Source organism: Prionailurus viverrinus, chromosome X (genome assembly GCF_022837055.1).
Source record: "Prionailurus viverrinus isolate Anna chromosome X, UM_Priviv_1.0, whole genome shotgun sequence".
Taxonomy (NCBI): Eukaryota; Metazoa; Chordata; class Mammalia; order Carnivora; family Felidae; genus Prionailurus; species Prionailurus viverrinus.
In genome coordinates, this window is record NC_062579.1 from 62,140,061 (window position 1) to 62,156,750 (window position 16,690).

At 36.6% G+C, this 16,690-nt stretch overlaps 1 protein-coding gene across 1 annotated transcript in view; it reads right to left on the bottom strand.

Moving 5' to 3' along the window:
- The window catches only part of RPS6KA6 (ribosomal protein S6 kinase A6), a 181,125-nt gene that overhangs the window by 127,608 nt on the left and 36,827 nt on the right, over positions 1 to 16,690 (bottom strand). The window contains exon 3 of the mRNA XM_047843898.1: positions 9,585 to 9,701. Within this exon, the coding sequence (XP_047699854.1) occupies positions 9,585 to 9,701 (117 nt within the window). The remainder of the gene's footprint in view (positions 1 to 9,584; positions 9,702 to 16,690) is intronic.

Sequence of the window (16,690 nt, forward strand, 5' to 3'; positions counted from 1 at the left end):
TAAAATCCTATATAATCCATGAATGTTAAAATGTATGCTTTGTATAAATATTACTTGGCATGTGAAATACAAGGAAGGCCAGTCTGACAATTGTGATCATGTTTTCATGTGTTGTATTTGATTGTGTTTTAAAATAATCCACATAACTTGTTTGGTATACTACATTTCAATCTCTCATTAGTAATCATTAATAGCATTATACTTGGTGTGTTTAGTACAGAATTTTTATATGCATATTTCATGATGATAATGCAAGCTTCTTTAAAATACAATTTTACAAATGTCTTTAGTAGTGATTTTCCCCATTAAATATACTATAAAGATATCTAAACTTGCAAGACTTTGTATAGGCTGAAAGTCCATTTATTGCATTTTAACAATGGAACTTTTGCAGGCAACTATATAAGACTGCAGCCCAAAGTTTCTTAGAATTGCTCCTACACTTCTCTGATTCACAGCCTTGGTCAAATTCCTGCATAGGTTCAGCCTATAACAAGTCACACCCAAACAATGCAAATGATGTATTCCTGACAAGCAAGTAGGTTCACATACTAGGAAGAAAAAAATATTAAGCTACCTCCTTAATATTTGGTTGATGAACTGCATGAAATTCACTATTCTGTAATTCAGTATTACAAATTTTAAAAAGGTTTCTATGATATGCTTGTTAAACTAAAGTTCCTACACAAAACTGAGTATTCCCTGAATTTAAGGACTGCATTAAAAACGTGTCTACATGTTGCTATATATAATGTGGAGATATGACTGAAGACATTTCATTATGTTAAACTGTATTCTTCTATGGAGCCCCATGGGGAAAAATTTTTTTGGTCTGTTAGATCTTTTTACAACCTTAAAGATACTGTCAATAATCATGCAATAAAAGGTATCAACTTCTTTATAATGGCTACCAAAAATTTTAAGTCTTCATTTTGTCCCAGTTCTGGAAGATATAGGCCATTATGCCATGCATTTGTAAACAACAAGAATGTATCTCTGGCTTCATCTATTCTTTCCTGCTCTAATTTTTCTGCTTCCATTTTCCTCTCCACTTATTTTTTAATTTTTTTTTTACTTGGTATTCATCTACGAAAACCTTAAATTCTTTCTGGAGCAAAGCTGGATATAAATATATATACATATGAATTAATATATAACTGAAATGAAAAAAACAAATGACTTTTAATGGCTTGAAAGGTTTGCCTATTGAGATTTTATTCAAGTCAATATTTAAGCATTTATACATTTGGGATATAAAAGAACTTCATCTCTGTTCTTCTAAAATTAACATCATAAAATGCAAAATATTTAAGAGAATATTATACTTTTAGAAAGTTTAAAAGCTAAAGGTCTGCAAGGGTGCCTGGGCGGTTCAGTCAGTTGAGAATTTGACGTCACCTCAGTTCATGATCTCATAGTTCGTGAGTTTGAGCCCCACGTTAGGCTCTGTGCTGAAAGCTCAGAGCCTGGAGCCTGTTTCAGATTCTGTGTCTCCCCTGCTCTTTGACCCTCCCTCACTCACTCTCTGTCTCTCTATCTCTATCTCTCTCAAAAGCAAATAAACATTAAAAAATTTTTTTTAAAGTGTGCAGAATGTACATACCTACTCCACAGGTCAGTTCTATAAGCACACCTCACATACAATATATATTAAAAGCTCCTTCTAATTTTAGTCTTCTCAGCACAACTATTCAAGTCATATCTCCTTATCTTCATATGCCTCCCTTGCCAATTTACTGCCAAACCATAACCTGCCTTAGTTTTGTGTGTGTGTGTGTGTGTGTGTGTGTGTGTGTGTGTGTGTGTCCTGAAAATGCTTTTCTGTATTTTATATGTTACATTCTATACCACATAAATAACAGGTTACTTTAAGAAAATTAATGTCAAGTTTATATTCACTAATACAGCTTTTACAAATGTTCTGCGCACACACTGGGTATTCAAAAATATTTTTCTTTTGAAGAAGGGAGTTAAGATGTTAGAGAAGTAGGGGGATCTGGAGTTTCCTCATTCTTCAAACAGGGTTGTATTGAGGTCAGATCACCAGGAAATAGATGCACAGAGCAGTGGAAGGATCTCCACAGATGGAGGGAGACAACTTGACAGGATTGAGGTACATGTATATTTGTTGGGGGAGACAAAATGATGGAGCTACAGAGGAGAGGGAACCCCTTCTGTGGAGGGACAAAAGGGAGAGAGAGAGGGGTTGTGAAAGTGCAGCATTGAGTTAGCACAATAGCAAAACCTCTCTGGACCACAGACTTTTGCAAACAGCCTTGGGAGCTGAAACTCTGAGGCTTTTGACATGCATGATTTTCTCTGGATATTTCTCTGGATCAGAGCTATGGAGCAGTTCCTGGGGAGGAGGGAGCTGGTCCAGGAGTGCATAGAGTGGTGTAGCGAACTCCAGGGACACTGGAAGAGAACAGTTCCCTTCCTGGAGTACTTTGGGAAGAGGGCTTATTGCCCCCAAGACAAAAGAACTTACAGGTACCAGCCACAGGCCTTTCATCAGCAGGGTAGAGAGGCTCCACTTCAGAGCAGAGAAGGAGATTGAAGCAGTGCCAGGTTCTTTAAGACATGGGGTTTTGAATCCCAGTCAGGGGGCCAAGAAGAAGGTGTGGGACAAATGTGGAGCAGGACAAGCTAACCACCATTGCTATTCTGTGAAGACTGCCTGAAGACCAGACTCATCCAAGTCTGGGGAGAAGAGATTGGGGTGATGCCATTTTTTGCTCCAACAACAACATGGTGGTACGTCAGAGAATGGCACAGAGACCTCCAGTGGAGGAGGGACAAGCTTACACTAAACCCTGCTCCTCTGTGCCTGGCAATTGCTTATTTACTGGAGCAAGGCAGACTAACACGATGCAGTAAGACTCTCCTCCAGACCAGCACAGACACCAACCCCAGGCAACAAAGGACAACTCTTTTTCTTTTTCTTTCCTCCTTCTTTTTTTCTAATGGAATCAGGCTAATAGTTTCTGATTTGTTTTTTGTCAATTATTATTTTATATATGTGTATTTTTTAATCAGGCATTTTTATTCTATCCTTTTTCCATCTTTTCTCTTTATTTTTCTTTATTTTCCTTTCTCTTTCTCTGGAATTAGCTTATAGTTTATTGATTCTCTGTTTGGTTTTCTTGTCTCCCCTTTCCTTTTTCTCCTTTTATGGGATCAGGCTTCCCCTCATTTTTTTTTCCAGGGTTACTACAACAAACCAATCAAAGCATACCTAGTGAAAGGTCCAAACACTCCACCACAGCAAGAGAGGAAAAGCTCTGCACAGAACTAACCAGTGGGACAGAGCAGCCAAAACACCAGAGCAGAATACATAAAACATATACCAGAAACACTGCCTGGAGTGTGAGGCCCTGGAGAGTGTATGACCCTTTTGGAATATAGTAGCACTCTGAGGCGAAGGAAACATAACAAACTTTTAAAACAGAAGTTCAGCCAAAATGACAAGACAGAGGAATTCTCCCAAAGAAAAGTCAAGAAGAAATCACAGCCAAAGAATTGCTCAAAAGAAATATAAATAATATATCTGAAAAAAATTTAGAGTAACAGTGATAAGACTAATATAGCTAGTCTTGAACAAAAGCACAGAACACATCAGAGAAACCCCTCCTACAGAGATCAAAGACCTAAGAACTAGTCAGGATGAATTAAAAAATGCTATAGCTAAGATGCAAAATAAACTAGATACAGTGACACCAAGGATTGAAGAAGCAGAGGAGGGAATATGAGAAATAGAAGAAACCATTATGGAAAATAATAAAGCTTAAAAAAAGAAGGAAAGGAAACTGTGAGAATAGGAGGGAAGAATTAGAGAACTAAGTGATTCCATGAAACGAAACAATATCCATATGATACGAGTCACAGAAGAAGAGAGCGAGAAAAAGGGGTGGAACGTTTATATGAACAAATTATAGCTGAGAACTTTCCCAATCTCGGGAAGGAATAGGCATCAAAGTCCAAGAGCACAGAGAACACCCCTCAAAATCAACAAAAAGAGGTCAACATCACAACATGTCAGAGCAAAACTTGCAAAATACTAAGATTAAGAGAATTCTGGAAGCAGCTAGGGACAAAAGGTCATTAACCGACAAGGGTAGACACATAAGATTATTAGCAGAGCTGTCCACTGAAACTTGACAGGCCAGAAGGAAGTGCTAGGAAATGTTCAATATGCTGAATAGGAAAAAAAAATGCAGCCAAGAATCCTTTATCCAGCAGGGCTGTCATTCAGAAAGGAGAGATAAAGGCTTTCCCAGACGAACAAAAACTAAAGGAGCTTCTGAACACTAAATCAGCCCTGTAAGAGATTCTAAGGGGGATTCTTTCTGAGTGGAAAGCAGCAAAGACTACAAACAACTGGAAAATATCACCACAAACATGAAATCTACAGATAACACAATGGCACTAAAATCATATATTTCAATAATCACTCTGAATGTAAATGGAGTAAATGTTACAATCAAGAGACGTAGGGTATCAGAATGGATTAAAAAAAACAAGATCCATCTATATGCTGCCTGCAAGAGACTCATTTTAGACCTGAGGACACCAGCATAGTGAAAGTGAGAGGATGGAGAACAATTTGTCATGCTAATGGACATCAAAAGAAAGCCACAGTAGCCATACTTATATCAGATGAACTAGATTTTAAACCAAAGATTGTAACAAGAGATGGATAAGGGCATTATATCATAATTAAGGGGTTTTTTTCCATCAAAAAGAGCTAATGATTATAAATATTTATGCCCACAAAAAGAGAGCACCAAAATATATAAATCAAGTAATCATAAACAAAAGCAAAGTTATTTATAATAATATCATAATTGTGAGAGATTTTAATACTCCACTTACAACAATGTATAGATCATCTAAGCAGAATATTAACACAGAAACAACAACTCTGAATGACACACTGGGCTAGATGGACTTAACAGGTATATTGAAAACATTTCATCCTAAATCAGCAGAGTACACCTTATTCTCAGTGCACATGAAACAGTCACCAGAATAGACCCCACAATGGGTCACAAATCACCCCTCAACAGGTACAAAAAGATTGAGGTCATACCAGGCATACTGTCAGATCACAACGCTATGAAACTTGAAGTCAACCACAAGAAAAAAATTGGAAAGCCCTCAAACACATGGAGGTTAAAGAACATCCTACTAAAGAATGAATGGGTTAATTAGGAAATTAAAGAAGAATTTAAAAATACATGGAAGCAAATGAAAATGAAAACACAACAGTTAAAACCCTTTGGGGTGCAGTCCTAAGAGTAAAATACATTGCAATTTAGCCCTATCTCAAGGAGCAAAAAAGGTCCCAAAGACACAAACTAACCTTACACCTACAGGACCTAGAAAGAGAGCAGTGAATAACGCCCAAAGTCAGCAGAAGAATGAAAATAAATAATAAAGATTAGAGCAGAAATAAAAGATATAGAATCCAAAAAAACAATAGAACAGATCAATGAAACTAGGAGCTGGGTTTTTGAAAGAATAAACAAAATTGATAAGCCCCTAGCCAGACTTCTCAAAAAGAAAAGAGAAAGGACCCAAATAGATAAATCACAAATGAAAGAGGAGAGATGACAACCTACCACAAAAATAAAACAATTATAAGAGAATACTAGGGAAACTTATATGTGAACAAAGTGGACAATCTGGAAGAAATGTACAAATTCCTAGACACTCACATACCTCCAAAACTCAAAGAGGAAAAAATAGAAAATTTGAACAGGCTCATAACCAACAAATAAATTGAATCAGTTATCAAAAACCTCACAACAAATAAGAGTCTTGGACCGGATGGCTTCCCAGGGGAATTCTATCAGAGATTTAAAGAAGGGTTAATACCTATACTCCTCAAAATGTTCCCCCCTCAAAAAATAGAAAAAGAAAAAAAGCTTCCAATGTCATTCTATGAAGCCAGGATTACCTGGATTCTAAAACCAGACAAAGACCCCACTAAGTGGGAGAATTACAGTCCAATATCCATGATGAAACTGTATGCAAAATTTCTCAACAAATACTAACAAATCCAATTCAACAGTACATTAAAAGAATTATTCACCATGATCAAGTGGGACTTATTCCTGGGTGCAGGCTGTTTTTATATTTGCAAATCAATCAATGTGATACACTACATTAATTAAAAAAAGGATAAGAACCATATGATCTTTTCAATAGATGAAGAAAGAGCATTTGACAAAATATAGTATCCTTTATTGATAAAACCCCTTAAGAAAGTAGGGTTAGAAGGAACATACCTTAACATCATAAAAGCAATACATGAAGGGCCCACAGCTAATATCATCCTCAATGGGGAAAAACTGAGAGCTTTTCCCCTAAGATCAGGAATATGACATGGATGTCTACTCTCACCACTGTTGTTCAACATAATGTTGGAAGTCCTAGCCTCAGCAATCATACAACAAAAAGAATTACAAGTCATCCAAATCAGCAAGGAAGAAGTCAAATATTCAGTCTTCACAAATGACATGATACTCTACATGGAAAACCAGAAAGACTCCACCAAAAACCTCCTAGAGCTGATACATGAATTGATCAAAGTCACAGCATATAAAATCAATGTTCAGAAATCAGTTGCATTTCTATACACCAATAATGAAGCAACAGAAAAAGAAATCAAGGAATCAATCCCATTTACAATTGCACCAAAAACTATAAGATACCTATGAATAAACCTAACCAGAGGTAAAATATCTGTATGCTGAAAACTATAGAAAGCTTATGAAAGAAACTGAAGACACAAAGAAATGGAAAAACATTCCATGCTCATGGATTGGAAGAATAAATGTTGTTACAATGTCAATATTACCTAAAGAAATCTACACATTCAATGCAATCCGTATCAAAATAACACTAGCATTCTTCACAGAACTAGAACAAATAATTCTGGACCCCAAATACCCAATGTAATCTTAAAAAAGAAAACCAAAGTTGGAGGAATCACAAATCCAGACTTTAACCTGTATTGCAAAGCTGTAATAATCAAGACAGGATACTATTGGCACAAAAAGAAACACATAGACCAATGGAATAGCATAGAGAATACAGAATGGAAGCACAAATATATGGCCAACTAATCTTTGACAAAACAGGAAAGATTATCCAACGGAAAAAAAAAAGATATTTTCTAGCAAATGGTGCTGGGAGAACTGGACAGCAACATGCAGAAGAATGAACGTAGATACTTTCTTACAACACACATTCAATAAATTCAAAATGCGTGAAAAACCTAAATGTGACACTGGAAACCATCAAAATCCTAGAGTGGAAAACAGGCAACAGCCTCTTTGACCTAGGCCATAGCAACTTCTTACTTGATATATCTTCAGAGGTAAGAGAAATAACAACAGAAATGAACTACTGGGACCTCATCAAGATAAAAACCTTCTGCACAGCAAAGGAAACAATCAACAAAACTAAAAGGCAACTAATGGAATGGGAGAAGGTATTTGCAAATGACATAGCAGATAATGGGTTAGTATTCAAAATCTGTAAAGAATTTACCAAACACAACACACAAAAAACAATCTAGTGAAGTAATTGGCAAAAGGTATGAATAGACACTTTAATCCAGATGTCTAACAGACACATGAAGAAAGGCTCAATGTCACTCATAAGGGAAATAGAAATCAAAACCACAATGAGATACCACTTCACACCTGTCAGAATGGCTAAAATTAACAACTCAGGAAACAACAGATGTTGGCGAGGATGTGGAGAAAAGGAACCCTTTTGCACTGTTGGTGAGAATGCAAACTGGTGCAACCACTCTGGAAAACAGTATGGAGGTTCCTTTTTTAATTAAAAAAAAAATAAAAATAGAACTACCCTTCAACCCAGCTATTGGACTACTAGGAATTTATCCAAAGAATACAAAAATGCTGATTCATAGGGGCACATACACCCCAATATTTATAGCAGTGCTATTAACAATAGCCTAATTATGGAAAGAGCCAAAATGTTCATCCACTGATAACTGGATTAAGAAAGATTTGGTACACACACACACACACACACACACACACACACACACATACACACACACACACACACAATGGAATACTATTTGGCAATGAGAAGAATGAAATCTTGCCATTTGCAACTATGTGGATGGAACTAGAGGGTATTATGCTAAGTGAAATAAGCCTGTCAGAGAAAGACGGACATCATATGATGTCACTCATATGTGGAATTTGAGAAACTCAACAGATGAACATAGGGGAAGGAAAGGGAAAATAAAATAAAATCATAGAGGGAGGCAAACCATAAGAGACTCTAAACTACAAAGAACAAACTGAGAGATGTTCGAGGGCATGTGAGTGGGGGTTGGGTTAAATGGGTGATGGGCATTAACAAGGGCACTTTTCAGGATGAGTACTCGGTGTCGTATGTTAGTGATGAATCACTGGGTTCTACTCCTGAAGCCAAGACTACTCTGAATGTTAACAAACTTGAATTTAAATTATGTGTGTGTGGGTGTGTATCTTTCTTTTAAAATGATTTAAATCATAATGATTTAGATCATAATAATCACTGCTCAGTTGCCCTGCTTTTCCCCTTTAAAACTAAATCTCAGCCACACTCAAATTAGTAGTTTCTCCTTATCTTTCTCCCCTATCTTTAGCTGTACAAAGTCAAGAACCAGACCTACACCCTCTAAAAATTATATGCCATTAAGCACTTAATATACAGTTTTAATAATGAATTTCTGAGTTAATGTTTCTCAATTTTTTCTCTTTCTCTTGAAATTTAAGCTCCTTAAATGTAGGGTTTCACATCATCCACATGTCACCCAGTATCTTTCCCTTTTGTCCTTCACACACATACTACTTTAACAGATGACAGGTGAATTCATGCATTCATATATGAATTGATACCTACATTCTGGCTTTTGTGATAGAGCTACAGAATATAAATAAAATCATCAGGAGAGAGAAAGCTGTAATCATGCAAGCATATGAACAGAGAAACAAGGAAGACTTTTTTTAAAAAATACTTTAATTTAGACAGCTAATAAATAGCATGCTATATTTTGTCCTAAAGAAATCAGTGATGAGTGCCTGGGTGGCTCAGTCAGCTAAGCATCTGATTCTTGATTTTGGCTCATTTTATGCCCTTGCTGTTCATGAGATGGATCCCCACCATCAGGCTCTGTGCTGACAATGTGGAGACTATGTAGGATTCTCTCTCTCCCTCACTCTCTGCCCTTAACTTGCTCATGTGAGTGCTCTCTCTCTCTCTCTCTCTCTCTCTCTCTCTTTCTCTCTCTCTCTCTCTCTCTGAAAATAAATAAATATACATGAAAAAAAGAAATCAGTGAGCCAAAGGTACTGGAAAACATTCATTATTATAGAGAAGTACAAAGAAATGGAATTAAAAGTAGAAATAAAAGCAGTAAAATTACAGAATTACCTTTGTGTGTATCCTTTGACAAATTTAGAAATGGCATATTTTCAGATTTTTCTATATGTGTACCTTTTATTTGCTAAATGTTTAGAAGAGGAAAAAATGTGGAATAAAACATTTATTACCTTTCCAAAGGATCCCTGACCAAGAACTTTGAGCAACTCAAATTGTGCAGGATCTGCTTTCTCATACCCTTCCTTAACATGATGAGTAATAGGGATTTCTTTAACAATTCCTTCATCCTGTAAAAAGAAATCCAAAAATACTCAAATCCAGCTGCAACATCTTAAGATTAGCTCCATTAAGAATCAGAAATCACACCAGAAATTAACTGAATATCCAACTCCTTTAATATAACACAGAGTTTTATGGACTACTGGTATATTTATTTCCCTGTTTTCTAACACATAGAGATACACCACCATCTTCACCACCCCTATTAAGTAATTGCATGTAAATATAAGCATATAAAATCTATGTTTCAGCTTTTCCTGTTTCAGCTTTCCCTTCCAACTAGGTAGTGACACAAGAAAAACATCAATAACTAACTAACTCACTGGAGTGGTGCCTGGCTGGCTCAGTTGGTTGAGCATCCAAATCATAATATTGGTAAAGCATGTGACTCTCAGTCTCAGGCTTTATTCAAGCCCCATGTTGGGCATGGAGTCTACTTAATAAAAGGACCCTCATTGGAGTATGATTTATGAAGTAGATGCAGAAAAAAAGATAGATAAAACCTTGTGCATTATAGGGCATGACAAAATATGTGAGCTTCAAAAGTTCTTTGAAATAGAATTCCACTGTAGCCTTTTAAGTAGTCAGTGATATATAAATACTTAAATGTCCAACTAGCCATATTATTGAAATGAAAAACTGGCTATAGGCAAACAAAATCTGCAAATCCCAAACAAATGTTTCCAGGCCATATTTGTTATTGAAATTTTGTATATAAATTATATGCCAGATTTCCTACCACCTGGTCAGGCAGATAAGAAGGTACCCAGGGAGTGTTGTTCTGCTTTTTGTTGCTCTATTCAGCTGTGAAGATTACACTCAGATGAGGTGTAATTCTAGTCCCTAGAGAAGCATAGTAGCTAGGATGAAAAAACGTCAAATGTATTACATATCACAAAATAACAAGAGCTGGGAAATAGTATCTAACATTCTGACTATATAGTGGAAAAAAACTTGAGATCCACAGAGTTTAAGTTCACATGACCAGTTAATCACCATGTCTAGAAATCTTGGTAGATTTCCATAATACCATATTAATTCTTGTCTAGATGGCAAGAATCATCTCAATTCATGGTTTAATTAATTAATAAATAGTGGCTGTGGCCAAAGCAGGCACGAACATAATCCCAAGTAAGCTAGACTTCATGGTAGCTAAAATAACACAGGTAGTCAAACATTAATTCACCAGAGTGGTAGGTAGGAGGAGTATTCAGTCATAAATGAAGAATCAGCTCTGAACGTATGTCCATGGATGTTCGTTACACATTAAAATATTATTTCAGCAGACTCTTAACTAGCTATGAGAGTGAGTTTTCCTTTTGAAGGGGTTTCTTTTTTAAAAAATGAAAAACCCCTTTTAATGCAAATACATATGCTTTGCAGCTACCATTTTGGATTAAAGTATGGCATATCTGTATGCACCTTTGCAACAGAATATGTGTATACCAAAAGCAACATCATCAGATTGTATACTTTTAAATTATGGTTAACTGAGTTTTCACCACATACTATGAATGTACTACTAGTCTTCAAAGAATATAATAAAAACACTTACTGGAATTTCTATCCACATGAAAGAATACTGGTAGAAGAGTCAGTAGACTAAGTTTTGCTCCTAGCTCTGCCATGTATAAGCTAAGCAGCCTTGGCCAAATCACAAACCACTTTATTTCAGTATTCTCACATGACAAACATGTTATGTTAAAAGGGTCTTTAAGGTTTCCCCACAAGTCTGTGATTTTTTTTAACTTTTTTAATGTTTATTTTTGAGATAAAGAGGGGGGGGGAGGAGCAGAGAGAGAGGGAGACACAGAATCCGAACAAGGCTCCAGGCTCCAAACTGTCAGTACAGAGCCCGACGCGGGGCTCGAATTCACAAGCCATGAGATCATGACCTGAGCCAAAGTCAGATGCTTAACAAACTGAGCCATCCAGGTGCACCAAGTTCAATTCCATATTGAACACAGTACAGCAGTTTTATGCATGAGCGCTTTAGTTTCTGCCCTGTTTAAAATCATCATTATAAACATGGGTCATGATGACATTAGTTTTTTTTAAATGTTCATATTTAGGAAGCAACTACTCTATTCTAATTACTGTCACCAAGGAAACAACTATACTCTACTCTAGTTAGTTTCACCAACCCTAAGAATGCCTTCCAAATGAAAGAGTCTGTCGAATACCTCTTCTAATTAAAGTCCACATATGCCCATCCCTTAAAAATGTAATATGTCTTTCAATTTTTGGCAGCATTCCCATAAAATTTCCAACATGAAAATGCTACTATATTAGAAAAGACCACTTTTCCCAGTGGATAGTCACCATAGAATATTGTTACACTGTGTCCTAATAACTCATCACCTTGTCTTTCTCTCCCACTAGACCATGAGCTGCCTGAATGCAGGTATTAATCATACTCATCTCTGCATTCCTAATGCTTAGCACGATATTTGTTTGATTTTATGGGAGCAGACATCCAAAGAAATCCACCCAATTTCGTAACAAGGGCATGAAGAAAACCATTTTTTCAGTATAGTTGACACAAAATGTTACATTAGTTTCAGGCTTACAAGGTAGGATTCAACTATTCTGTATGATATCCTATGTTTACCGCAAGTGTAGCTACCATCTGTCACAATAGAAAGCTATTATAGTACCATTGACTATATTCCCTATGCTGTAGATCTTATTCCCATGACTTATTCATTCTGTAACTGAAAGCCTGTATCTCTGACTCCACCTCACCCATTTTGCCCATCCGTTAGCTCCCCTCCCTTCTGGCAACCATCAGCTTATTCTCACTTGTAAAAAGAAAGATTTTAAAGATAAATTAACTAGTAAGAAGCCTCAAAATTATTTTTAAATACCATTTAGAAAAACAGAAAAATATGTGTCCAAAATTATTTTTTTAATACTTAAAGGATATAGGCAAACAGGAAATTCATTCTGGATAATGGATAATGTCGTTTTGAATACAACTGCCTTTATTTCTAAATTTAATTAAATATGCATTTTTCCTTAGAGTGTGAGGAATATAAATAAACATTTTTCCAGATTACCCATGGTCAGTAGTTTTATTACACTGTGTGGTACTCAATACAAATGAAGAGCATAATGACACCAGAATCTGTATTTTTTTTAAATCCTGATATTAACTTGCTAATTGGCCATCTGTCTTCTCTAATAAAAATATAACTCCCCAGGAAAACAACTACTATGCATTATATTACTAAATTATGGATAGTTTGCCTTTAAGTAGACAGTAGCTTACAATGCCCTAGCTGCTAATAAAAATTAATAGTAAAATATTTTTTTACATTTTTTTAATATGAAATTTATTGTCAAAATGGTTTCCATACAACACCCAGTGCTCATCCTAAAAGGTGCCCTCCTCAATACCCATCACCCACCCTTCCCTCCCTCCTACCCCTCATCAACCCTCAGTTTGTTCTCAGTTTTTAAGAGTCTCTTATGCTTTGGCTCTCTACCACTCTAACTTCTTTTTTTTTTTTTCCTTCCCCTCCCCCATGGGTTTGTGTTAAGTTTCTCAGGATCCACATAAGAGTGAAAACATATGATATCTGTCTTTCTCTGTATGGCTTATTTCACTTAGCATCACACTCTGCAGTTCGATCCACGTTGCTACAAAGGGCCATATTTCATTCTTTCTCATTGGCACGTAGTACTCCATTGTGTATATAAACCACAATTTCTTTATCCATTCATCAGTTGATGGACATTTAGGCTCTTTCCATAATTTGGCTATTGTTGAGAGTGCTGCTATAAACATTGGGGTACAAGTGCCCCTATGCATCAGTACTCCTGTATCCCTTGAGTAAATTCTTAGCAGTGCTATTGCTGGGTCATAGGGTAGGTCTATTTTTAATTTTCTGAGGAACCTCCACACTGCTTTCCAGAGTGGCCGCACCAATTTGCATTCCCACCAACAGTGCAAGAGGGTTCTCGTTTCTCCACATCCTCGCCAGCATCTATAGTCTCCTGATTTGTTCATTTTGGCCACTCTGACTGGCATGAGGTGATATCTGAGTGTGGTTTTGATTTGTATTTCCCTGATGAGGAGCGACGTTGAGCATCTTTTCATGTGCCTGTTGGCCATCCGGATGTCTTCTTTAGAGAAGTGTCTATTCATGTTTTCTGCCCATTTCTTCACTGGGTTATTTGTTTTTCGGGTGTGGAGTTTGGTGAGCTCTTTATAGATTTTGGATACTAGCCCTTTGTCCGATACGTCATTTGCAAATATCTTTTCCCATTCCGTTGGTTGCCTTTTAGTTTTGTTGGTTGTTTCCTTTGCTGTGCAGAAGCTTTTTACCTTCATAAGGTCCCAGTAATTCATTTTTGCTTTTAATTCCCTTGCCTTTGGGGATGTGTCGAGTAAGAGATTGCTATGGCTGAGGTCAGAGAGGTCTTCTCCTGCTTTCTCCTCTAGGGTTTTGATGGTTTCCCTTCTCACATTCAGGTCCTTTATCCATTTTAAATTTATTTTTGTGAATGGTGTAAGAAAGTGGTCTAGTTTCATTCTTCTACATGTTTATGTCCAGTTTTCCCAGCACCATTTGTTAAAGAGACTGTCTTTTTTCTATTGGATATTCTTTTCTGCTTTGTCAAAGATGAGTTGGCCATACTTTTGTGGGTCTAGTTCTGGGGTTTTTATTCTATTCCATTGGTCTATGTGCCTGTTTTTGTGCAATACCATGCTGTCTTGATGATTACAGCTTTGTAGTAGAGGCTAAAGTCTGGGATTGTGATGCCTCCTGCTTTGGTCTTCTTCTCCAAAATTACTTTGGCTATTCGGGACCTTTGTGGTTCCATACAAATTTTAGGATTGCTTGTTCTAGCTTCGAGAAGAATGCTGGTGCAATTGTGATTGGGATTGCATTGAATGTGCAGATAGTTTTGGGTAGTATTGAAATTTTAACAATATTTATTCTTCCAATCCATGAGCACGGAATATTTTTCCATTTCTGTATATCTTCTTCAATTTCCTTCATAAGCTTTCTATAGTTTTCAGCATACAGATCTTTGACATCTTTGGTAAGATTTATTCCTAGGTATTTTATGCTTCTTGGTGCAATTGTGAATAGGATCAGTTTCTTTATTTGTATTTCCCTTGCTTCATTATTAGTGTGTAAATATGCAACTGATTTCTGTACATTGTTTTTGTATCCAGCAACTTTGGTGAATTCATGTGTCAGTTCTAGCAGGCTTTTGGTGGAGTCTATTGGATTTTCCATGTATAATATCATGTCATCTGCAAAAAGTGAAAGATTGACTTCATCTTTGCCAATCTTGATGCCTTTGATTTCCTTTTGTTTTCTGATTGCTGATGCTAGAACTTCCAACACTATGTTAAACAACAGAGGTGAGAGTCGACATCCCTGTCGTGTTCTGAATCTCAGGGGGAAAGCTCTCGGTTTTTCCCCATTGAGGATGATATTAACTGCGGGCTTTTCATAAATGGCTTTGATGATGTTTAAGTATGTTCCTTCTATCCCGACATTCTCAACGGTATTTATTAAGAAAGGATGCTGAATTTTGTCAAATATTTTTTCTGCATCAATTGACAGGATCATATGGTTCTTTTCTTTTTTCTTTTCTTTTTTCTTTATTAAGGTGATGCATCACATTGATTGATTTGTGAATGTTGAACCATCCCTGCATCCCAGGAATGAATCCCACTTGATCATGGTGAATAATTCCTTTTAGATGCTGTTGAATTCGATTTCTAGTATCTTATTGAGAATTTTTGCATCCATATTCATCAGGGATCTTGGCCTGTAGTTCTCTTTTTTTTTTTACTGGGTCTCTGACTGGTTTAGGAATCAAAGTAATGCTGGATTCATAGAATGAGTCTGGAAGTTTTCCTTCCCTTTCTATTTTTTGGAATAGCTTGAGAAGGATAGGTATTATCTCTGCTTTAAATGTCTGGTAGAATTCCCCTGGGAAGCCATCTTCCCATCTGGTCCTGGACTCCTATTTGTTGGGAGATTTTGACAACTGATTCAATTTCTTCGCTGGTTATGGGTCTGTTCAAATTTTCTATTTCTTCCTGTTTGAGTTTTCGAAGTGTGTGGGTGCTTAGGAATTTGTCCATTTCTTCCAGGTTGACCCGTTTGTTGGCATATAATTTTTCATGGTATTCCTTGATAATTGCTTGTATCTCTGAGGGATTGGTTGTAATAATTCCTTTTCATTCATGATTTTATATATTTGGGTCATCTTCCTTTTCTTTTTGAGAAGCCTGGCTATAGGTTTATCAATTTTGTTTATTTAAAAAAAAAAAAAAACAACTCTTGGTTTCATTGATCTGCTCTACAGGTTTTTTTTTTTTTTTTATTCTATATTGATTATTTCTGCTCTAATCTTTACTTTTTCTCTTCTTCTGCTGGGTTTGGGGTTCTTTGCTGTTCTGCTTCTATTTCCTTCAGGTGTGCTGTTAGATTTTGTATTTGGGATTATTTCTTGTTTCTTGAGATAGGCCTGGATTGCAAAGTATTTTCCTCTCAGGACTGCCTTTGCTGCATCCGAAAGCATTTGGATTGTTGTATTTTCATTTTCATTTGTTTCCATATATTTTTCAAATTTCTTCTCTAATTGCCTGGTTGACCCCCTCATTCTTTAGTAGGGTGTTCATTAACCTCCATGCTTTTGGAGGTTTTCCAGGCTTTTTCCTGTGGTTGATTTCTTTTTTTTTTTTTAATTTTTTAATGTTTATTTTTTTTTGAGACAGAGAGAGACACAGCATGAGCAGGGAAGGGGCAGAGAGAGAGGGAGACACAGAATGTGAAGCAGGCTCCAGGCTCTGAGCTGTAAGCACAGAGCCCGAAGCGGGGCTCAAACTCACGAACTGTGGAGATCATGACCTGAGCCGAAGTCAGACGCTTAACCCACTGAGCCACCCAGGCGCCCCTCCTGTGGTTGATTTCAAGCTTCATAGCATTGTGGTCTGAAAGTATGCATGGTATGATCTCAATTCTGG